The sequence below is a fragment of the Dufourea novaeangliae genome, unplaced genomic scaffold (genome assembly GCF_001272555.1).
Source record: "Dufourea novaeangliae isolate 0120121106 unplaced genomic scaffold, ASM127255v1 scaffold55, whole genome shotgun sequence".
Classification (NCBI taxonomy): domain Eukaryota; kingdom Metazoa; phylum Arthropoda; class Insecta; order Hymenoptera; family Halictidae; genus Dufourea; species Dufourea novaeangliae.
The window spans coordinates 1,350,436-1,372,677 of record NW_015373934.1 but is presented as its reverse complement, the minus strand read 5'-3'; the positions used below and the strand labels follow the sequence as shown (position 1 = coordinate 1,372,677).

The following is a 22,242-nucleotide window of genomic DNA, read 5'->3' as shown; positions in this document are numbered from 1 at the left end:
TATGTACAGTGGGTCAAAAAAGTATTCGTACACCATTTAAAACAGAACAATTCTTTCAAAATTGGACCAAGTGACTCGAGTTCTTTTGTGAAGTTAGAAGGATTAGTGTATTAAATGATGTGTTAACAAGCAGTTGGATCGGTTCACTTATTGGAACAAAAAAACGTATTTAACCCTTTTAGTGCCTTAGAGCTGATATAAGGGTTCTACAATTTCTAATATAATTTAAACCTTAATGACACTTTATTTTTATAAAGTAAGTTTATATAGTGGAACATATGTTTAATGGATAGGAATATGTATGTTTTATCGAATCTTCATTTTTAAGAGAAATACCTATCTCAAAAATTGACAGAAGTTACGATGTTTATCCCGAATAATCATATACAGGGTGTTCCAAAATAGTTGTAAGTCCTTGAAAGGCGTGATCTCTAGGGTGATTTGAAACAACGTTTTCCTCAGCGAAAATGTTCTCGGAGAACATTTTCGTTAAGAAAAAAGTTGTTTCAAATCACCCAAGGAATCATCCTTTCCACGGAACTACACCTATTTTCGACACTCTCTACTCGAAGCACTGTTCGGTGAGCCAAAAAAAGGTTCGGAAAATTATGGAACAGTAAAAATTCACGAGGGACTGTTTCCACCGTGTTTTCACCGGTGATTCGTCAGGCATGGAGGAGAAGCTGTCGAGAGCTCGGAGCGGCGTCGTGACGGAGCATGGGCCGGTATTAGCGGATTCCTCGCAAGAAGAGGACCGCCGAAGAGAGTTCGTGGTCTGAAGAGGCGCAACGCCATTAGGTCTGTCCCAGGTTCGGAGTCGGTGACGGGGTACTTCGTGGAACGGTTCTAGACAAAAACCAGATCCTTTCGCCTCGAAAGGGCACACCCTATTCTGTAAAACAGAAACAGGAAGGGGGGAGGGGGCACTTCTTTAAGAATCGTATTGGATCAACGAACGCTTTCAGTCCCGCGACCACAATGGCGGACGAATTCTTTTTACGGCGAACGCTGTCGAGTGTACATCCGCCGAAAATATTCGTGTTTAATGATCATTCGTTATTAGTAGACCTAAATTTAACGCATTTATAGCATACAGACGTACGTGGAATACGGTAAAAAATATGAAAATTGGAGATTTTATTTAGTTATCGCAGTTGTACTAATATAGTAAATCCTCGATGAGTGTTTGAAGACTCTTCTGCACTGAACATTATATATTTCATAAACAAATAGTCATATGGGGCTGAAACAAATATCATTGGCTTGATAATTCCAAGCTGTATCGCTATGCTAAATCTCATCTCAGTGCCGAGAAGCCTTCGAACACTCACCGAGGATTTACTGTACTTGTGACTAGGTTTTGTACGATGATCGGTGAAAAAGCAAAATCAATTCCGCGCAGCTTATTATTGGACTACAGCTAAGAACAGTTCTAGTAATTCTTTTGTCTGGATGCAATCGTATATCTTGGTTCCCGATTGGTTTCACGACCATATCGAATCTCTTCCACCAAGAGTGTATCGTAACGCATGGAATCGCGATCTCGGCGCAAATGGTTTCGAAATTGAATCACGATAGCGAACGTGTTAACGCATTGACGAGTCGGTGACGTTGTGAAATCAGGCCCCGTGTAAATTATTGCTCTTCCTCTTTAAATCCTTTCTTCATTATTATTCTTTAATTATTCCATTCATTTTATTTAATCATTATCCATTCGTTTTATTATTTTCTTAGTACCATTTTTGTATTCGTCATTTATCAACCAGCTCAGAGTCGAGCAACACAGTTGGCTAAGAACTACCTGAATACGTGACCAAAAAGAAAAGAAAAAGAATAATATTTATCGTCTGGAACGTTCCACGCGACGCAGCAACCAATGCGTACCGAGATGCCAGTTAGAACGCGCGAAACGAGACGAAAATGGCGAACCAGAAAGAGAGACAGAAAGAGGTCGGTCTCGTTGGAGGTCGGTCTCGACAGTTTTTCCTGGAAGTACCCCGTCGAAACGAGTCGCCTCGTTCCCTTTAAGAGTAATCCCTATTTAAAAGCGTAGCCAGCGTCTAGCCTAGATATCGCTCGCCCGCTTTAGATGGACAAACAGAGACAGAAGGAGAGAGCCAGTCGAGTTTCCCTGTATCGTCAGTGGCCATGTATACAGGGTGTTCGCGCTGTTTTTTTGCAAGTAATGGCGTATGTAATTATAAATGAAGGTGACCTTGTATGACCTTGAAGGTTACTGTGTCGTATACTCATGAATTCGTCTCGATGCACGCTTTCATATGATGGTAGAAGAAAAAACATTTCATTTAAAAAATTGGGGGTCAACTTCATTTCTAAAAACAATAGGGCAAACAGAAAAACATTACATACGCCATTACGTTACTTGTAAAAGTCCCAGTACTACTTTTACTCTTTCATTTTTTTTCGAATATTTTATCAGGAGATACCCTGGTTAGGAATAGCACGAACACCCTGTATATGCATATAGTTGGATGGCACTCCGAAACGATGTGTCACCCTATCCGCTTTATCTGCTCGTCGTGTCGTGCAGTCCCCGCTGCGACAAACACGTCCCAGACTTCCAGCAAACGGCGCTAGTCGCTTGGCCTTGATCGGGCTGGTAACGTCGATAGCCGATGAACCGCGATCGTTGGGACAATTGTCACAACTCGTATGTACGTAACCAGAAGATCATTTGAACGATGTACAACCCTGTGTGATCAGTCAGTTCTCCACTTAACCCTTTTAGGACCTTAGACCAGTGGTGGGATTCAAATAATTTCACAACCGATTCATAAACCTATCTTTAATTACAGAAATAAAAACAACCAACTTGTGGTGAAAATGATATGGAATAATTGCAGGTTGCAGTTTGTAGGTTAGGAAAGTCATATTTCGGTATTCTCGTTTCAGCAAATCTCTTCGTGCAGGAATCAAAATTGTCCCGTGCTACCATTTTCTCTTCGTTTATTAACGTTAACACAACACCTACATCTTCACGTATATCCGCCATATTGGGTGCAACAACCCGATAATTAGAATTCCCTTTTCTCCCCACGCGTCGGTTCGATTGCATAGAGGTACGGATCATCGTGGAGTGGGGGCGGAAAGAAAGCAAAAAAAGAAAATGGAGAACAGCGCGGGCGTGTGTGTTCGTTGGAAACGGTCGTTTGAAAAGGACCACGGCGAAAGTGCACGTGAACCCGTTTTACGTTCTGTGGCGCGCGCAACGCTAAGGGACTGGCCGCAGCGCGCCATTGCATCTCCGCGCGTTTTCTGTCGCCTTTTGTCCAGCCGGACTGCGGGGGGGGGGGGTATACGCGGCATTGTCTTCTTTTTTTTCTTCATCTTCTTCTCTCCAGTGAATTCACGTGGCCACTTACCCACAACCGTAATACCTTCGTGGGCTCTTGTTCCTTCTCTACCCCTCACCCCTTTCTTTTCGTTGCCCTTGTAACTGGATCCACGGGAAAAATCGCGTCCACCCAGCCCCCTCTCGCGATCGCCGTTCGAAGAATTCATCTGCGGTGAAACCCCGATGGTTTTTCGACGAACAAAACCCACCTGGATCCCCATTGTGGCGCGCCCCGACCGATAGATCGAGGATCGGTTCTCGAGATCTCGACGAATTCATCGTGTGTCCCTATACTCCGCGGTCTGTTTCCTTTATTTTAGGTTAGGTTCACCACAACGGGCCTCGTAGTTAGGTGAACCTTGCTCTTTATTGTAACCTCGCGGACAAATTCGGCTTTCTCTAGGGGAAAAAGTGGTGTAGGGGTGAGAACCTCCTACCAGGTGGTAAATTTATTTCAAGTACTGATATAAATGTTTTTTCCCCTAGCGGAAGCTTAGTGCACACGTCAGTGATAAGCGATGATAAATGTAGGGAGAAAAATAAAAGCTATCGAAATAGGGTTATTGAACTTTAATTAAGCATTTGCTGTGCATTTTGCAGTAGGCGTGTAAGTACAATATTTTGGAACATCAGTTATCGCATCACCAGACGCGAGAAATCGTAAGCCTAAAGAATAATTCCAGAAAGCAATGAACTCGACAATAGCACAATATTATAATATTCTTCCAATAAACGACGTGGTTGGTCAAGACACACTCACGCGAGAAAGGTTAATGAGGGTGTGTCGTTAGTTCCCGCCCGCAAGGGGCGCAGATAACGAGACTAATGACGAACCGGAAAATTCCGTTCCTAATGAATAGCTTCTTTGGAAACGGCGAAAGAAATCGAAAGTTTGGTAACTTTGTGGTATTCGGATGAATGATTTCGTAACCGGAAAAAATGAGACCTGAAAAAAAATCTGGTCGATTATTAAACGAGTACAAGAATAGTTTAATAAAAGTTTGATAAATCGTCGAGCAAAAGCATACTCTTCTCCTTTTCAGTGCAGTCCGACAATTAACGAATATTCGCGGAATTTCGGTTTCGCTCGTTTTTCGAAGCGTGAAAGAAAAAAAGAAAGGAAAATCTCGATGTTACCGCGAATCCTCTGGTAGGAACTCGAGCGTAGCCACGTGTGCTAATTGTCGAGCCGATAAAATTCCTCGGGCACACGGCCGCGATCGCGGTCGAGCACAATCGAGCCACCGATCGAATAACCGCGTGCCAGCGGCAATGCGCGCTCGCGCGACTTTCGAGTGAAATTTCCAACGCGTTATTCACGCCTCGCCTTTTTCCTGTGCGGACTGGTATTACATTATATAGTTCCGCGTGCCGAAATACCTTCTCATTGATCGTTTACAACCTCGAATCAATGAATGCATTGCGTCGACGGGCTTAATTTAATAATAACAGAATGGAGGCTCGATAAAGCTGCGTCTACACTGTATAGTATAATAGGTTATATAGCAAAGTTATAAAATTTGTTAGAGAAACAAAAAAAAAAGAATGTTACAGGAATTCTTCGATGAATGCGACATGAACAACAGCGTTATTCCCACCATGGGGGGAGGTAACCTTTGGAACCAATCAAAACAGAGCAGACAGTATCGAAATTTCGATATTTATGGGTTAAGTATCGATACTGTAATATATCGTCGCATTAAATATCGATATTCGAATTGAAAAGTATCGATGTGTTCGAAATATCGATACTATATCGACCATTACTAATGCACACACCTTCCATCTCCCCCAAATAATCCAGAAGAAATTTCTACCGCTTGGCTTCATGAAAGATCTATTCTCGAGAGAGGACGTTTTGTAATTATTACAGGGGACACGTGGGTCGGGATAGATTGATGGGGAGGGATGACAAAAGGGTGGAACACGCGTGCAACTTTCTACCGATACTCAACTGCGCGTAAAAAATTCACTTTCGCGCGTACCATTTTCTCAGGCCTATTGGAACGACCTGGTTTTGCGGTCGTCGGATTTTGCCTTTTTCACGGCGACGTTACACTGTGGACTTAAGCCTTAAGCTTTAAGGTCATCGCCGTTTCGAAGACACCTCGTTGACATTAGCTTTTTGTATAAATATAAAAACTTGAATATCATAGTATCATAGGAAATCGGATTCTTGAACATTCTGAGGTAAAGATAGATGGGATAAGAATTTATCTGTTGACAGAATTACCTGTTCTCTCTTTACAAACGCGTTTCTGTTGTTCGCATCGTTTTTCTCGTTTCTGGATAGTACTTAACGCTAGAACTACCGACGATAAACGTAAGTTTAGTTCCATCGGATTACTGAACACGACAGATTTTTTGAAAATACTAAAATTTACCAAATACAACGAATTTCTTCATTTTGATATTTGCAATGGAAGTCGTGAGAGATCCGAGAAACGTGTGACCAGTCATTCAGAGCGACACACCGCAAAAAGCATGTAATGACTCTATTAATATAATTGCACAAAAATGTTACAGTGCCTTCTTGAAATGTGAACAAACATCTGCGAGAAACAAGTTCCTCAGTCAATTAATTCTTAGTTCTAAAAATCGTTTAAAAATTACAATTTCGAGTGGGAACACCCCCTTGAAGTGTAGCTTTTTCCCGAAGGAAATTTCGCGGGAAAGGGTCAGGGTTCGAGCGGAAGACCGAAGACGGACGGTTTTCGCCGTTACGAAACTACGACATTATCCCGGGTAAGTGGCTGTAACCTCGGGGGCTGGCCTCGATTGCGCGTACGAAACGCAGTCAGAAAACTCGTTAACTTCCCGTGGGTTAATTCCGTGGGCTCTCCATCCCGTAGTTAGCGCTTACCGCCCAAGTATGTCGATGCGTTCCCATCGAACCCCGCACCGTCGTCGCCCAACCGCTTTTCCTTTAATAATTCGCTCGAGAGCTAATCTCGGTGCACTTTCAAAGAACCTGGAATGTGTACCGAGCAACCCTGTATTCTCCATCGTTGTTTAGGAAAAAGAAAAAAAAAAAGGACACTGTGCTACTTCCCCCGTTTCAGGCATCTTTACTTAGAACCTCTTACGGTCTTACACGTACCTTCATCTTTTTTGCTAGCGAGCACTGGCCTTGGAATTCTGCGCCTCGAATAATTCCTGGACTTTCTAATCCAGTATACGAAATTTCTTTTAAAAAAAAAATTCATACTTTTCGACACGATAATGCAGTATATAGGGTGTCCTGTATAACGTGACCATCATAAATGTCTTACTTGTTTTCGATGGTAGAATGTATTATTTGGTCGGAATTCATGAATACTGTGTGATGGGCGAACGATTTTCATTGAGGAAACGTTTTTTGCTTGTCACAGTATTTACCTTTTCCAGCAAAATAATATTTTCCTCTGACATTTGTTTCTATCCTGAAAAACAGGTGACATACACTAAATGCTTGTAAAGGTGCGCGACACCCTGTATAAGAAACTCTCGACGGAAGTGAAAATCGGTCGAGGCGAATCTTCCAAGCACCTGTCGCCAGCCACTTTGTTCTGTAAATAGCTGAATAGAAAGAACTATGTATATACCTTGTTCCCCCGAACCAGGGGATCCTCCCCAATAAGAAACAAGGGGATGGGTTGTAAAGTAGCGGCGTACTCGACGCATCGAAAATCGTTAAAAAAAAAAAAACGCTCACCTCTGTGTTTTGTGCTCGACAGGTCCCGAATTCGTAACAGCAGTGGCGTGACGGACATACACTCGCAGCAGCAACAGCAACAGCAGCAACAACAGCAGCAGCAGCTGCAGGAGAACAACAACGCAAAGAAGCCGCAGGAGGGACTGGGTCCCGATGAGATGTGGGCCCCTGGCGGCCTAGGGCCTCACCGGGAGCTACCAGTCGACGTCCCCGACACCCTTCTACAGAAGGCCTATCCCAACAAGGTAAAGAACTGCTCATCCGAGTATAGGAACGAGCTTCGTGGCCCCCGTAGCGAGCTAGCTAGCGACCTCGACCTCTCCCTAAACCTTAAAAACGACACCCTTAAGTCACCACCACCACCGACACCGCCGCCACCACCGCCGCCATTGCCGTCTTCTTCGCCTCATCTGCGAATCAGCAACATCGACGATCACGTGAATATCGTGTCGAGCGTCGACCATCAGACTGACGTCACTGACGCTAGCGTGAGACCGAGGAACGGTCATCATCATCATCAACCGCCTCATATGGTCAAGATCGAGCTGAAGATCGAGCCAGAGAACCTCGAGGACGAGTGCAGGAATAAATACGATAAAGACCAAGAAGACAAGTATCGTCGTAGCCCGTCCACGTTGGGTTCACCAGACCTGAAGAATCCGTTCAAGGATTTCGAGGACGAGGAGGAGGACGAGGGAGTGAACGAGGACACGATCGGTCAGAAGGAGTCCAGCGTGGACGTAGACGTCGAGGAGGATTATCCATTCGCAAAGGAAGACTATCCGACCATGCTGAAGACCTGCAGCGACGATTCGGCCAGTCCAAGAAGCTCGTCCGGCAGGTCCGACAGTACCGCCCCGTTGGACAGCAGTCTGGTGCTCAGACACGCGAAGACAAGAGGAAAAGACGACTCGCCCACGTACGATGCTAGACGTATAGATCTAGGCTCCCCCTGTAGACCGGTTGTACCCGAGATCAAAGTCGCTCCGTTGTTCGGTCGCACCAGGGACACGACATCGTTCGATAATCCAGCCTACGGACTGGCCGATCTGCAAGACCTTCAGGGTCTGCTGATGCGATCAGACGAGGTCACCGATCTGACCAGACTGATCGACGAACAGTGCACCGTTCGTAGACTGCCCAGGGATCAAGACCGAGTGTCCCCCGTTCGTGGGAAGGAACAACGTGTCACGGAGCTATTGCAAACTGATCAAACACCATCCAGCAAACCCACGAAGCTACCGAAAACTCGTAGACAAACGGAGGACAGAGCAAAGCAAAAAGGTAAAACCAGAAGTTTGGATGTAGAAGAACTGATCAGATCAGGGTCCAACGAGGATCTTGTGGGCATCGAATCAGGCAGCAGCCTGTCCTCGTCCTCGAGGCAACAACGGCCTAAAAAGAAGAGACACCAACAGATCTCCAGCGGTTATTCGACCCTAAGAAGCGACGCGTCCACCGATCACGAGCATCACGCTGAACGTAGCTTCCTCGTGGTAGGCGGTAAAACGTACCGCGAGGTGGCCGTCGATTGTCCCCCCGATTTCGTGCCGGTCACCAAGTGCCATCCCGTCTATCCACCCCCGAACAAGACACCCGTGAACAGCAAGCACAACACCCTTGAACCGAAACGTGAACGTAACGGGAACGTGAATACGGGTAGTCTGGGGTTACGTAGGGATGACGGGAACAGCACACAGTGCACCGCCACGACGACCGTGGCCACGACAGCATCATCATCACCATCACCACCACCATCCTGCATTCCCTCGAACGATCTTAGCCTCGCCACGCTGACTAGCGGCGACGTTAACGGCGCCACGGTGTTGCGCACCGCGGCGTCTCGCACGCTAGAAAGAAAGCACGACTCCACGAAGAAGGTAAGGTCCAAAGTCAAGAGTTTGCTTCTCGACAGCTTCCTATCTTTCGTGCACCACGAGCCGCCGTCACGCAACCGCAAAACGCTTCTACGTCACGCTTCAAGCACCCCGCATCATCATCGCCATAGCTGCTCACCCTCTAACAGCACGTTGTTGCTCCCTCTAAGCTCTAACACTGCACACCAAACGGTCGTACAATGTAGTCCGTTCGACCGTACGATAATCCCGAACGTGACACCCTCACACGACACATCCACATCCACGGAGAACCTGATCATCGATCCTCCGTCAATCAGAGACCTCCAAGTACGTTACACCAGGGATCGATCCTCTAAATGCTCCACTCGTCGTCACGCCGTTCTGTTCGACCACAGAGACAGCCCGTTAGATTATCTCGATTGTTCGTACGATCAGAAGCCAACGGTCCGAACCACACCGTTCAGACGTCTGTCGTTCGTCCAGGAGACCAATCAGAATTCCCGAAACTCTCTACGGGAGATGTCCAACCGTGAACAACGGGATACCGTGAAATCCTGGCCGAACGAGGATCTGTCCAATCTGGACGATTCCCCGAATACACAGAATCAGACTAATTCCCGGCTGTCTCTCGAGTACAAACGGTCCAAGCTTCTGGACGTTTCCTTCGGTTCTCTTCGAAAGACGAACCGTGACGTCTCCAAAAGCGATCCAGAGATCTCCTGTACGCCACACGTCTCCTCCCATTCTGCTTTGCAATCCTGCCTCTCGGACACGAATCTCGCCTATCCTTCGTCCGTTTCTTGCCGGGATTCTCCCGGTGATGAGATCACGACTCGTCGAGACTCTGGCTGCCGCAGCTCGAGCCCCGACACAACGGAACCAGCGAGTCCAAACGATGCCGTTGGGATACGTACGTACGCCACCTCCTGCCACCGCCTCGACCACACTGACGAACACCAGGTAAAAACTTTGCTGCTTCGATCTGTTTTTTTTTTTTTCTTTTTTTGCCCCACAGGCATCTTGACCCCCTGTGGAAACGGGATGTTTAAATATATTTTTGGAAGTTTTTGTCTTTTTTCATGCCTTCGCTCCCCTCCCCCATTTGTTATTTTTCGACACCTTAAGGGGGCGTGCCCCACAGGTTGGGAATCACTACTTCTATACGTTCGGCAAGATACACAATTCAAATTCACTCTTTTTGACGGCATATTGGATTAAGCCACGCCCCCATGTCAGATCCCAATACGTTCAGAAAAATATCGGTCGTATAAAATATAAAAGCAAATGCAGGCATTCGGTTAGAATTCTTTTAAGATGAATTAAATAAAAAATATTACGATCTTCAGTTCTAAAGAAAGATTAACGACAGAAGAGCCTCGTGCTGTTGTAAAATTAGACAAAGATATTCAATACGATAAAAAAACAGCAGAAACGATGGCCTTATTTGTCGAAGAACAATAACATTCGTAACATCGACCAATATACCTGTGTCACAGATACTTATGGACAGTAGTGTAGAACGCATGCATAATGGACATATACACACACACAAACACACGTAGTCATTTGGCGTGCATGGTAACGTAACACATGTGCTTATTAATAAACCAGGGACTTCAACCGATATATTACCGATCACCGAAACAAATACCGATATTTTTTCGGTTTCTATAAGGATGGGGTTTATACAGGGTTATGCAGAAGATACAACCGAAAATACCGGTATAATATCGGTATTTTACGTATCGGTAGAAGTCCCTGTAATAAACATTCATTGTAGAAACTTTCTTTTCCTAGTGCACGCGCAGGCTTCTCTTCTTCCTTCACAAATTCTATCTTCCTAAATCTTCTTCTTCTTTGATACTACTCCCTGGCTGTGCTGTTCGCTTCCGCTTTAGTCGAGAACGAAAGCGGACGCGCGTGTGTGCCGGAAATTACTCGGTTGTCCTCTTAGGATCGGTCGTTCGACGTGAAGATCGCGACCAGAGGATCGAGGAACGAAAAACTGGAGGGAGAATATATATATATATATATATATATACATTAATCTTTTGTTTCGATAGTCGCGATCGCGACGGGCCTCTGTGTCCCTCATCCCCGCCGATGGAGAGAATTAATCCGAGCAATTGTTTCCTTTCGAAACGGAATTTTCTAGGCCGGTCTGAATGGGCTGAAACCTGCCATCCCGCCGAGAGATCAAAAGAGGGCGCCGGCTAGACCGCCGAAAGACAATCTACGTCTGTCCACCCAGAACAATAACGTGGAGAGCACCGACAACGCGAACGCCGAGCCCACGCAGCAGCAACTGCACTCCATCAGAAAATACCAGGTACGCTTCCGCTTTAGGACGGATCGTCCCTTCGACCAAACTATACTTCTAGACACGGCTTATATATACGGATCCATGGGTCAAAGTGAAGTAAAGATAATAGGAAATGTTACCCTTGTGTGACGTCATAAAATAATTTATTTTGTAATCAGTAATTTGACTATATAAGTGATATTTTAGACAATTTAGTCTCTAGTAGACTATAGACAAATTACTCAAGAACTTGCAATTATTTTGGGGCATCCTGTATATGTCGAAGATTTTTCCCTAGTGAGACGTCACATAGATGATTTTATCTTTGATTCAAAACTGTCATCTGAAGCCGTGTCTATAAGTATATGTGGTCGAAGGATTGTCCCTAGCCGCGCCTTCCTCCCTTCTAGGTCGGGAGCCACTTCCGGTTCTCGCGACGCTTTCGGAGAATTCGCTGGATTTTGGAGAAGCGTTCCGTTGCTCTGTCACGTTACACTGCTACGAAACAGTGTATTTTAATATTTTTAAAACACCCACATAGTCACCGTCGGAATCGATAGCTTTCTCTCGTTTACGATCGACTGGTGTATTCACTTCTTGTGAAAATTGGTGTTTTCGGATTGCACAATTTCTTCGAACGCGATTGCGTAATTACTGCATACCTGATTAGGACGTGGTCTGTTAGTTGGAAAGTGATCCAGATTTCGAGAAAAAAAAACGGTGGTCCATTGTACACTCGACTGTCGAAGTGTTCCAAATTTAAAACAAAAATGGTAGTTCATTGTAAACGCACTCATCGAAATGGTCCAGATTTCAAGAAAAAAAAAATAGTGGTCCATTGTAATAAGCTAGTATCGAAGTGTTCCAGATTTCGAAAAAAAATGGTAGTTCATTGTAAACGCACTCATCGAAATGGTCCAGATTTCAAGAAAAAAAGAATGGTGATCCATTGTAATAAGCTAGTATCGAAGTGTTCCAGATTTCGAAAAAAAATGGTAGTTCATTGTAAACGCACTCATCGAAATGGTCCGGATTTCAAGAAAAAAAAATAGTGGTCCATTGTAATAAGCTAGTATCGAAGTGTTCCAGATTTCGAAAAAAAATGGTAGTTCATTGTAAACGCACTCATCGAAATGGTCCAGATTTCAAGAAAAAAAATGGTGGTCCATTGTAAAAGCTACTATCGAAGTGTTCCAGATTTCGAAAAAAAATGTTAGTCTTCCGTAGACGCGACAGGATCCGATAGGATTTCAGTGGACAAGCGTTCGCAGTTTTACACACGCATAACAATTCGCCGACCTCGCGATAAGACAAACACTTGTACACCCGCCTTTGCATTCCAACCCGTGGAGATGTCGATTGTCAACTGAGCTGTTCGCTAACGCGAAAGAACACTATGCACGGCACGTCGTTGCCCGGTTCTGGCAACGATAAGAAAATAGACGCGTGTAGTCTCCATGTATGTGTCGTTCCCAGCCCCCAAGCGTTTCCAATTAAGAGTTCTCGCCTCGTTGTAACGTATACACATGTGAGAGAAATCCTCCGATCGGTGAAACGTGAATCTTTCGTTTCTAGATTCTCTGTAATAGTCCGCGACCGTGAAAATTTCTACAGATATCCTGGACGGTTGGATTCAGGCCCGATTAAGATTTTTTGTGGCCCAGAGCTATCAAATTTTCAGGGGCCCCTTGTTTAAAAAGCGGGGAAGGTGGATGGGTCTTTAATACAGCACAACAAAATATATAAATCTTGAAAAATTGAAATTTATTTTAAATAAAATTAAGTAACATTTAATCATAACAAAATGGAAGGTTCGGAATGGGACCACCTGGAAAGTGGGGTCCGGAACTGTAGCCCCCTAGAACCCCCATTGATCCGTCGCTGGTCAAATTATTGAATCGATGAAAAAACCGTGAATCTTTTGGGTGACCCAGTCACGTGACGCAGGAAGCGTTTTCCGTTAAACGGTTGAAATTGTCGATTACAATCGACGCCCATGGCGAAAAGCCTTCAGGCATCGGAGAACGCGAAGTCGAGGCGCGTTTCGGCTAGGATTGTGAAAAGTATTCAACGGGGAACGCGACTCTTGGCATTCCGCATGAATAATTTAACGTTGCGTAAGGTTTTAAAAGCGGCGTAGTCGACGGGATCGTTGGTTAAAGGGACGGCCGCGACCGGCGTGAGGCGTTCGCGTTCCAACAGAAAATTACGAATCTCCTTTTGCTGTTGTTTTATTCAAAATTTTTGTTTTTATCATTGTTTTAAAAGATATTAAGGTCATCTTCATTTTTTAAAAATGGAACCACCCTTTTTTCTGTAACCTTGAATGACCTTGAATAATTATAGTCACTAAATTCTTAATGAACGAGACTATCATTGTAAGTTTTTAAAAAAGGGTGAATCCATTTTTAAAAATGAAGCTGATCTTGATATCTCTAAAAACAATGACATGAAAACAAACATTTTTTTGGTATCATGTAAGCCCCATTTAATCATTCAGCGTTGTCCTTAAGACATTTGACGTATCTTTAAAAACGACGAAGATATTTGAGGTGCAAACGTTAGGTGACTCACCCTGTATATACATACATATATATCATTTTCGAATTTTCTATTCGAGGTTGTGGAAAATTAATCGTCGATGACTGAGGACAATCGGCGTGTATGCAGCTGTTGCGCTGCTGTTGCACACGTGCGTAAAGGCGTATATGCAAACGGGGCTGGGAACGGCCGTGGGATGGAGCGTGGATGGTATGCGATCGTTGGGCAATTTTCCTTTCTGTGATTCGTGATCACCGGTATGGAAGATCGCGGGAGACGAATGTTATTTATCGAAAATTTACTGTACAATTTTTCACAGCTCAAAATAGATAAAATTCATTCTTCCAGGGCTAAACGGTACCAGTTATCGAATATCAAAATGGATTAACCACAGAGTACAAGTTAATTTATCCCCCATCTTACATTAAATTGCGACCACCGTGATTCCAAAGCACGTTAACGAAGCGAATATTCCAGAATCGTTGCTTTCCAATTCCGTCCCATGCACGACCAATAGCTAGTGACTCCAAGACAAGTGGTCTAGTCGGGAAGCCTCTCTTCCGAGATTCAAGGGGAACATGTATCTGGGGTGTATCGAAGTCAAAAGTGGCCGATAATATATCAAAAGGTTCTCTCGATGCGTGTCAGGTCTGCGTGAGAAATACCAGAAAACGTAGCGGCGTCGCGTCTACAAGTCTTATAAAAATCCCTTCAGCCTTAAGGGGCCCCAACCACCTTAAGTCAAGTGTGGTCTGGAATGTAAAGAACGCCCTGGTACAATGGTCTAAGATTACAAGGCTCGAGTGTAACGTTACGAAGAGTTTCGATAGGTGTCTAAATTTCTGGCTGACTCAGGCTCGTCTCCCTCCCCTCTTCATCGCGACTTCGGTCTTCCTCGACGTTTCCCGTCTGGCCTTTTTACTGGGAAACCGAATTTTTTTCGTGGATCCTGCACTCCACCGTCGAGTGGAGAACAGACCACTGCGGGATACTTTTTGGACGTCTGTTTTCGACCTGAGAATCGTGTCTCCCTCGTGAAATGATAAAACGGGTCTTTTTCTGGTCTGGAACGCAACCTGTTAATGTCTTCGGTTCGACCCTTCCGTCATTGACAACGATCGATGTTGGGATTTTCTTGGCCTGTTATCTTGCTGTTAATTTATTATCTGTATAGAGAGTGAAGAATATTAACAACACTTAATTTAAACTTAACAAGAAGTTTCAATTCGCATAGTTGTGTCCGAGTGACTGAATATAATATATGTATGGCTAATAGTGTGTTTGACAGGGAGAATACGAATGCTCTCGGAATACTCTTTGAAGTCTTATAATACACGTTTTTGAGTTAGAGAAGGGGTGGACGTGGCCCTTGATTACAGGATGACTAAACCGTTTTTGGCTTTCTGGACTTTGCGATGACTGCGGATTTTTATGAAAAATGGTATTTTCTAAAGCAATTCATACAGAGAACAGCAAATGTAGGAATTTGTTTCTTTTCTTATGTATCACATTAGGTTCGGAATGATCTAGAAAACTGATTGGATCTGACGAAAGATTTGTTTTACACTGTATTTTACAGACCTATATATGCTATGAATGCATAAAATTCGCAATCCAGCGATGACTAAGGGTGATTCACCCTTTAAGACATCCAACTCGATCATCTCCTCCCTTTCATTTCAATCGATCCTTCATTCCCCCACGAAGTTCTCCACGAAGATTCCATCGAAGTCACACAACAGATTCGTAATCCCTATTTTGGATGCCCACCACATATCCCTTGACCTCTCCCTTTGGTCCCTTTCAGCTTGGAATCGAAGGAAATCCATCGAATCGGCAAGAGCTGACGGTCTAGCGAAGCCATACACACGTCGCGTACCGCCGTGAGTGATCGGGGCTTCGTCCAACTATTTCAGCTCGGCGTGGACGTGTTACATAAATCGGCCAGGCGACCGTTCGCGCAGACAATTTTTCCGTCGAACACAGACAGACTCGCCTTATCAGCCGGTGGGCGTCGATGGAACGAACAACAAGTCTGGTTCGTCGATATCGTTTCCGGGGCGGAATTTATCGGGGGCCGATAGAGGGACCGATTTCATATATTATTTGTTTTTTTTTTCGAATCGAACACAAATGATTCGATCGAACATATCTCCCGGAATGCCTGCTTGATATTAGATAGAACGTTTCACGTTTTCCATGGATGTTTGTCACTGTTTTTCTCGCCCCGTTTTCCCCCCCTTTTGTCGTTCCTGCGGTTGTTTTCTGTGTTTTTCTGCTTGTCCTCGTTCGTACCCTCACGGACGACGATAGATGCTCGGGGAAAGGCGCAGGAGGTAGGTAACAGCACAAGGCTCGACACCGTCGAAAACGATTCTCGTGGATCGTGGCTTCGTCGGGCTAAAATCGTGTTCGGGTTATTACGTACAGCGAGAGTCGGAATATAAGTAATATACACCTTGCAAAGGTGTGAAATTCGTGTAATCGTCCTGTGAAATTCTACTATTCAATTACATTTTCGAGATGAATAGGCAGTCGAAAAATTCGAGAAAAAGACATTCGAAGGTATAACCAAGAAATTTTGTTAATGTCGTTGAACGTGGTGAATGTACTATGTACGATTCTATTTTAAAAAAACCAAAGTTGACCTTCGTATGACCTCTACGCGTCCACATAGTACATTTATCTTTGTTCAGAAATATTTCTTAATATCATTAATAATTTCGAAGACATTCGACTGGGTCGATTTAAATAGGACACCCGGTATATACATTTTTTGAGGCAGCATGGCAACCTCTGATGTAAGACAGTCGTTTATTCATAATAAATATTATGGAGGAAATATTGATGCATAAATATTTTAAAATTAAATTCAGATACAAGTGCATTCACGGGTTTTTTTAGTAAGATGGTTAAAAACTGTTCGCTGGAAGACACTTTCGAATTGTATACACACTTTTTGACTCTCACTGTATAATATTAAAGTGCGTAGCGGAAAATAACTGATCGAACCGCGAATCGGAGCCACGATTCTCCAGACCACATGTCTCAGTCCCGAAATAAATATCCCGCGGCCATGTTAAAAATTTTGCATTTCCGCGCCATCGCGTCTTTTTTGGATGTGTTCGTTCTGCCTGGCCCAGAGACAAGATCCGTCACGATTATCCCGTGAAATTACGCGAATCGTTTGGTCACGGACCAGGTAAGAATAATTAAATGTTTCCTGGCTCATTTTTCACTCTCACTGGCTCTGTGGTCTCCGATTGTCATCGAACTTAAAACGGAGATGAGATTCCGCCGCGGCCAGAAGAAGGATCGAATTAAGAAGTCTCCATCGAGTCCCAGGAAATTGACGGATCCTTTTTGCTCTCTATCGAGATGCTCTTTCCCCATCGGGTGGCGTAAGGCACCCCCCCGTAAATCGATGATCTGATTGTAGGAGCAGCTGCGAAAACGGAAGGATGAGGAGGAGAGACAGGAGATACTCAATCGATCGTTACGGGGATCCACCAAGCTACAGGCGTTGGAAAGCCACGCGACCAGCCTCGCTGGACAAGAAAACCCTGCGTACGCACAGGACGAGGTGACCACCGTCGCACGTCCCAGCCATGTCTTCGCGAACACGGTCCAGGACGCCGAGGAGCCGCCCAGGCCCCTCAGTGAGTTTCATTTAGTATCGATATATTACATCATATTTAACGAATAGGTCGTTCTTACTAGATTAGAAGAAATATTACAAATAGTAGAGTATAATAAAAAATATATAACAACCGTGAAAACGGGTGCTTTGGTAAAGAAATGTTAAAGAAACTCTGGGACAAATCAGTGATTAGAATTTTCAACATGGCCGCCATGTTCATGTTTGCAATTTTCAAGATGGCCACCGTATTCACATTTCGAATTTTCGTGATGGTCACTGCAATCGCGTTTCTAATTTTCAAGATGGCCGCCACAATCGCGTGTCTCGTATTACACATCCATTAGCAGTGTCCCATAAATTACTGATTATATACACCATATTTTCGACGTGGTTCGAGCATGCTTTGTTTTTTACACCGTTCCATCTCTTCTATCAGCTTCCATTAGGGAAACCATCTGTTTCTGAGGCACTCTGTACTATGCCACCCTCGTTGAAGGAGCCTCTCGTCTAGACGGCAGGCTAACGACACTCGTTACCCTATTAGTCGGACCCTGTTTATGTTTCAGTAACTAGATTGTCGGACCTTTTCACGTTATATTCCGAAGATTCGTGAGATCGTTACCCTAAAAACCAAGAAGACCATCTCGCCATCTTGGTTTCTGATAACAGGATGAAATATTCAATGATTTCACGATCGAAACAATAACTCATTAACAGCTGTAAAAATGCTGTAATCGATCAACACACATTGGAGTAATCGAATCTTTTAGCAGGAAACTAAATAACACGGATATATTGTTGAAACAGTTGCGCGGAACATTGTTCGCGTCGTCGAACCTGTTGGCTTTTCGTCATTGCATTCACGGTCACGCACCGTCGTTTTCGCGTAATTAAATTTCCAAGTCACGTACGGCGAAGAGTGTGTTGTATGTGTGAACGTTAGCTCCAGAGCCTCTCCGGCCAATCATGAAGGGGCTAATTTCCAAGTTTTGTTAAAAATAACGACGCTCGTTCCTTTGAAAAATCGTTGATAGGTGTGTTTAACTCTCGAACCATTCGAAGAGTTTCTTTTAACAGATCTGTCGCGGGTGTTTCAGCATATGGAGAGGTGGTCGCGACCCTGGAGAGGCTACAGCTTCAGCTGCGCAGCATTTCCGGTGCTCTAGGGATTTCTGGTCCTGGCGTGGAAGCGGAACTCGAGGCGGTGCGGACGTTGCTGGTGCAAAGTCGATTCGCGTCTGCGTTGGCCACCCATCACGCCTTGAAGAACCGGCTGAGATCGAACAAGGTCCTGAAACATCACACCGAGGACGCGTCCACATTAGCCCGGAATGTACGTAGATCGAGAAGGTTAATCCTTTCGACACGGTTAGAAGTTCACCATGAACGTATCGCAAATCCTATCAGTTTCTTACAAGTCGAAACGGACAACCGTGAATCAGGAGAGAGGATCATCAAAGATCACACGAATCACCGAGGGTTATACTCATTGGCGTAACTAGGTAGGGGCCAGGGTGGTCCTGGCCTTCCCAGAAAAAAATTCTAGTTACGCCAATGGTTATACTGACCTGACCCATCATCGTCACGAATCGATGTTTCAGTGCGTGGATATTCTGGAGAAATGGCAATCCTCGTCGACGGCAACAGGTGTCGGCGGAGCGGAAACAATAGCGGCTGTGGAGGAGCTAACCGGAATCCTGACCAGCTACGACATGGACGCACTGCTTCTCGCCCACGACTTGGTTGTCTCGTACGTGGACGGGTTGCAGAGGAAGCAGAGTCCCTCGTCTTCGTCGCCCAGCGGACCACCGAGCCCGTCGTCCAGCTGGAGAGGCGGTTCCCGTACGGTGGACAATATTAAAATAATCCGAATCGAGAAAACGAACGAACCGTTGGGTGCTACCGTTAGGAACGAGGGTGACGCCGTGATCATAGGTACAATGACCGGCGCATAGAATTTAGTCTTCACATTTCTTTTGATTCCTGGTCAGAGAGTTGCCATGGGTAGAGCTAGTTTTAACCATGAATTTTGCGATATTCTGTATAATGTGCCATTATAAAAATAAAAGTAGCTTACCCCTGGCAACTCTGTTTCTGGTCGAGCCCACCGATTGTTCACTATATTATCGTTGTAGGTCGCGTGGTGCGAGGCGGCGCGGCGGATAAATCGGGTCTTCTCCACGAAGGCGACGAGGTTCTCGAGGTGAACGGTGTCGAGATGCGCGGCAAGAGCGTGAACGAGGTCTGCGACATCCTGGCCGGTATGCAGGGTAGCCTAACGTTCCTGGTGCTTCCAACGCCCACGAATCACAGGAACAACCTGTCGAACAGAAGAGAAGATACCAATCAGGTACTTGGAACTGGCCTCCAATATCGGAACCACGTGCGTATCGTGGAAACGATCTTTGGCTAAATCTGGTCGTCGTCCTTTAACAGATACAGCATATACGAGCGCACTTTGACTACGATCCCGAGGAAGATCCTTATATTCCCTGTCGAGAATTGGGCGTCAGCTTCCAAAAAGGCGACGTGTTGCACGTGATCTCTCAGGAAGATCCGAACTGGTGGCAAGCGTATCGCGAGGGCGAGGAGGATCAAACTCTGGCTGGACTGATACCCAGCAAAGCCTTCCAGCATCAGTAAGATCATCGATCATCTTCTGCGTCGTCTGCTCGTGGTCCCCTTGACCAAAAATTTTCTATAATCGCGTTAAAGCTCTCTTGAAACCATACTATACCTGATAAAAACATTTTCGATCAGACTGCTAATAACAGAGTAATTTCTATTGATCGCGATTCGTAGTTCACCCTGTATATATTGTTAACACCGTGTCTCCGCAGACGTGAATCGATGAAGCAGACGATCGCCGGCGACAAGTCGACCGTACGCGGCTCCAAGAAGTCCAGCACGCTGTTATGCGCCCGAAAGAATCCAAAGAAGAAGAAGAGGAACAAATTCGGGGCGAATTACAACGACGACGGTTATCCGCATTACGCAACGACCGCGATCGATGGTAGACATACGGGACATTCGATTGATCCTATGATGAAGATACTAAAGACTACCTTAAAGGTGGTTTCTGTTTGTTGACGGGCATACGTTTTGTTTTGTAGATTACGACAGCGAAGAGGTGCTAACGTACGAAGAGGTCGCGTTATATTACCCGAGGGCAGACCACAAAAGACCCATCGTACTGATTGGGCCACCGAACATCGGGCGACACGAGCTGAGACAGAGACTGATGCAAGACAGCGAACGTTTTGCAGCGGCAATTCCTCGTAAGCTCTGCAGTTCAAACAGATACCATTATCCTCTTCTGTTTCATACAATTATTATTGTCGAGCCGAGCTTGAAAACTGTTATGATTTTGGTTTAAGTTCTTAGAACAGTTATGAAGAATAAAAGTTCTTCGTAACTCCTTCAGTCGGAACTTTTATATAAGAGTTTGAAACAGTTATTTTCGGAACCGTTTCAAGCCCTGTCGAGGCTTTCTTGTGTAAGTCGTGTCCTGGTGGAATTATTCTCCCAACGTTTCGCTAACATTGCAGCTAACTTCATCGAGAGTTTCGCAAGACTTATAGTGCCCCACTAATATACTGAAACTTACTCATATCTCGATTCATTGCTTGGAAAACCTGAAGACTAGTAATTGTATGATGCCGGGGGGGTCAAATCAAATCACCTGCACGGCAACTAACCGCGTTTTTCTAGACACGAGTCGTCCCAGGAAGGACTCCGAAGTCGACGGACAAGATTACCACTTCATCTCGCGTTCTCAGTTCGAGTCAGACATCCTCTGTAGAAAATTCGTCGAGCACGGCGAATACGAGAAGGCTTACTACGGCACCTCCGTGGAGGCGATCAGGACCGTGGTGAACTCCGGGAAGATCTGCGTTCTGAATCTTCATCCGCAGAGTCTGAAGATCCTCCGTAACTCGGACCTGAAGCCGTACGTAGTGTTCGTCGCGCCGCCAAGCTTGGAGAAGCTACGGCAGAAGAGGATCAAGAACAACGAAAGCTTCAAGGAGGAGGAACTGAAGGACATCATCGAGAAGGCGCGTGAAATGGAGGACAAGTACGGCCACCTGTTCGACATGATCATCATAAACACCGACACCGACCGGGCGTACACTCAGCTACTGACGGAGATCAATTCGCTGGAAAGGGAGCCCCAATGGGTGCCAGCGTCCTGGATCCAGTGAACAAGAATATAGACTTTCAGAAACTAAACCATCATTGGGGGGATCTGTATCCAAGCACACATTGAACGCAGAGACCCAGTTCTGGACCACGGAGGAGGGCCAGTAATCCAGAGAGAAAGACAGATAACGCAGCTCCGAGGTCTGTGACCTGAAGTATACCCTAAGAACTCGTTCTTCTATCTGGTGCCTGTTATACAATTTTACGTTTCGTACATAGCGCGTATTAAACTCCTTGCCAGGTCTGTCGTACTCCAAGTACCCGGCCGGTTTGGTGTAGTCTTCCGTGTTTGCAATTCGTCGGTGCCATTCAGATGTTCCTCGTGGGATCGTCGTAAGGTGACCCCGTGTCGTCCCCGCGGACAATCCTCCAGCATCGTGTCGCGATTCTTCGGCTCCATCGACTGGGACCGTTTGAAAAAATTGTAGAATGCACACACCAACATTCGAGTTTAACCCTGGATCGTGTCGCCACACGTGTCGCGGCGACCTTCTCTCCAGGGTTCCTCTCGGTCCGCAGGATGTCCATAAACGGCGAGGAACCCCAACTCGAGATCCGATATTATAGTGTCCTTACGTGTGCAGACACTCTGTATACCGGTAGTTTTTATCGCATCAACGTCTGGTTCCCCAAATGGCGCTGCAATTCCGC

At 45.3% G+C, this 22,242-nt stretch overlaps 1 protein-coding gene across 1 annotated transcript in view; it reads left to right on the top strand.

The window, feature by feature from the left end:
- Nucleotides 1–21,720, top strand: part of LOC107185262 (MAGUK p55 subfamily member 5-A) — a 68,068-nt gene extending 46,348 nt beyond the window's left edge. The window contains exons 9-18 of the mRNA XM_015572917.1: nt 7,072–7,294; nt 11,064–11,237; nt 17,191–17,410; nt 18,489–18,724; nt 18,993–19,326; nt 19,527–19,741; nt 19,828–20,030; nt 20,232–20,404; nt 20,505–20,669; nt 21,103–21,720. Of these exons, the coding sequence (XP_015428403.1) occupies nt 7,072–7,294; nt 11,064–11,237; nt 17,191–17,410; nt 18,489–18,724; nt 18,993–19,326; nt 19,527–19,741; nt 19,828–20,030; nt 20,232–20,404; nt 20,505–20,669; nt 21,103–21,593 (2,434 nt within the window). The 3' untranslated portion in view covers nt 21,594–21,720. The remainder of the gene's footprint in view (nt 1–7,071; nt 7,295–11,063; nt 11,238–17,190; nt 17,411–18,488; nt 18,725–18,992; nt 19,327–19,526; nt 19,742–19,827; nt 20,031–20,231; nt 20,405–20,504; nt 20,670–21,102) is intronic.
- Nucleotides 21,721–22,242: the final 522 nt, after the last annotated feature.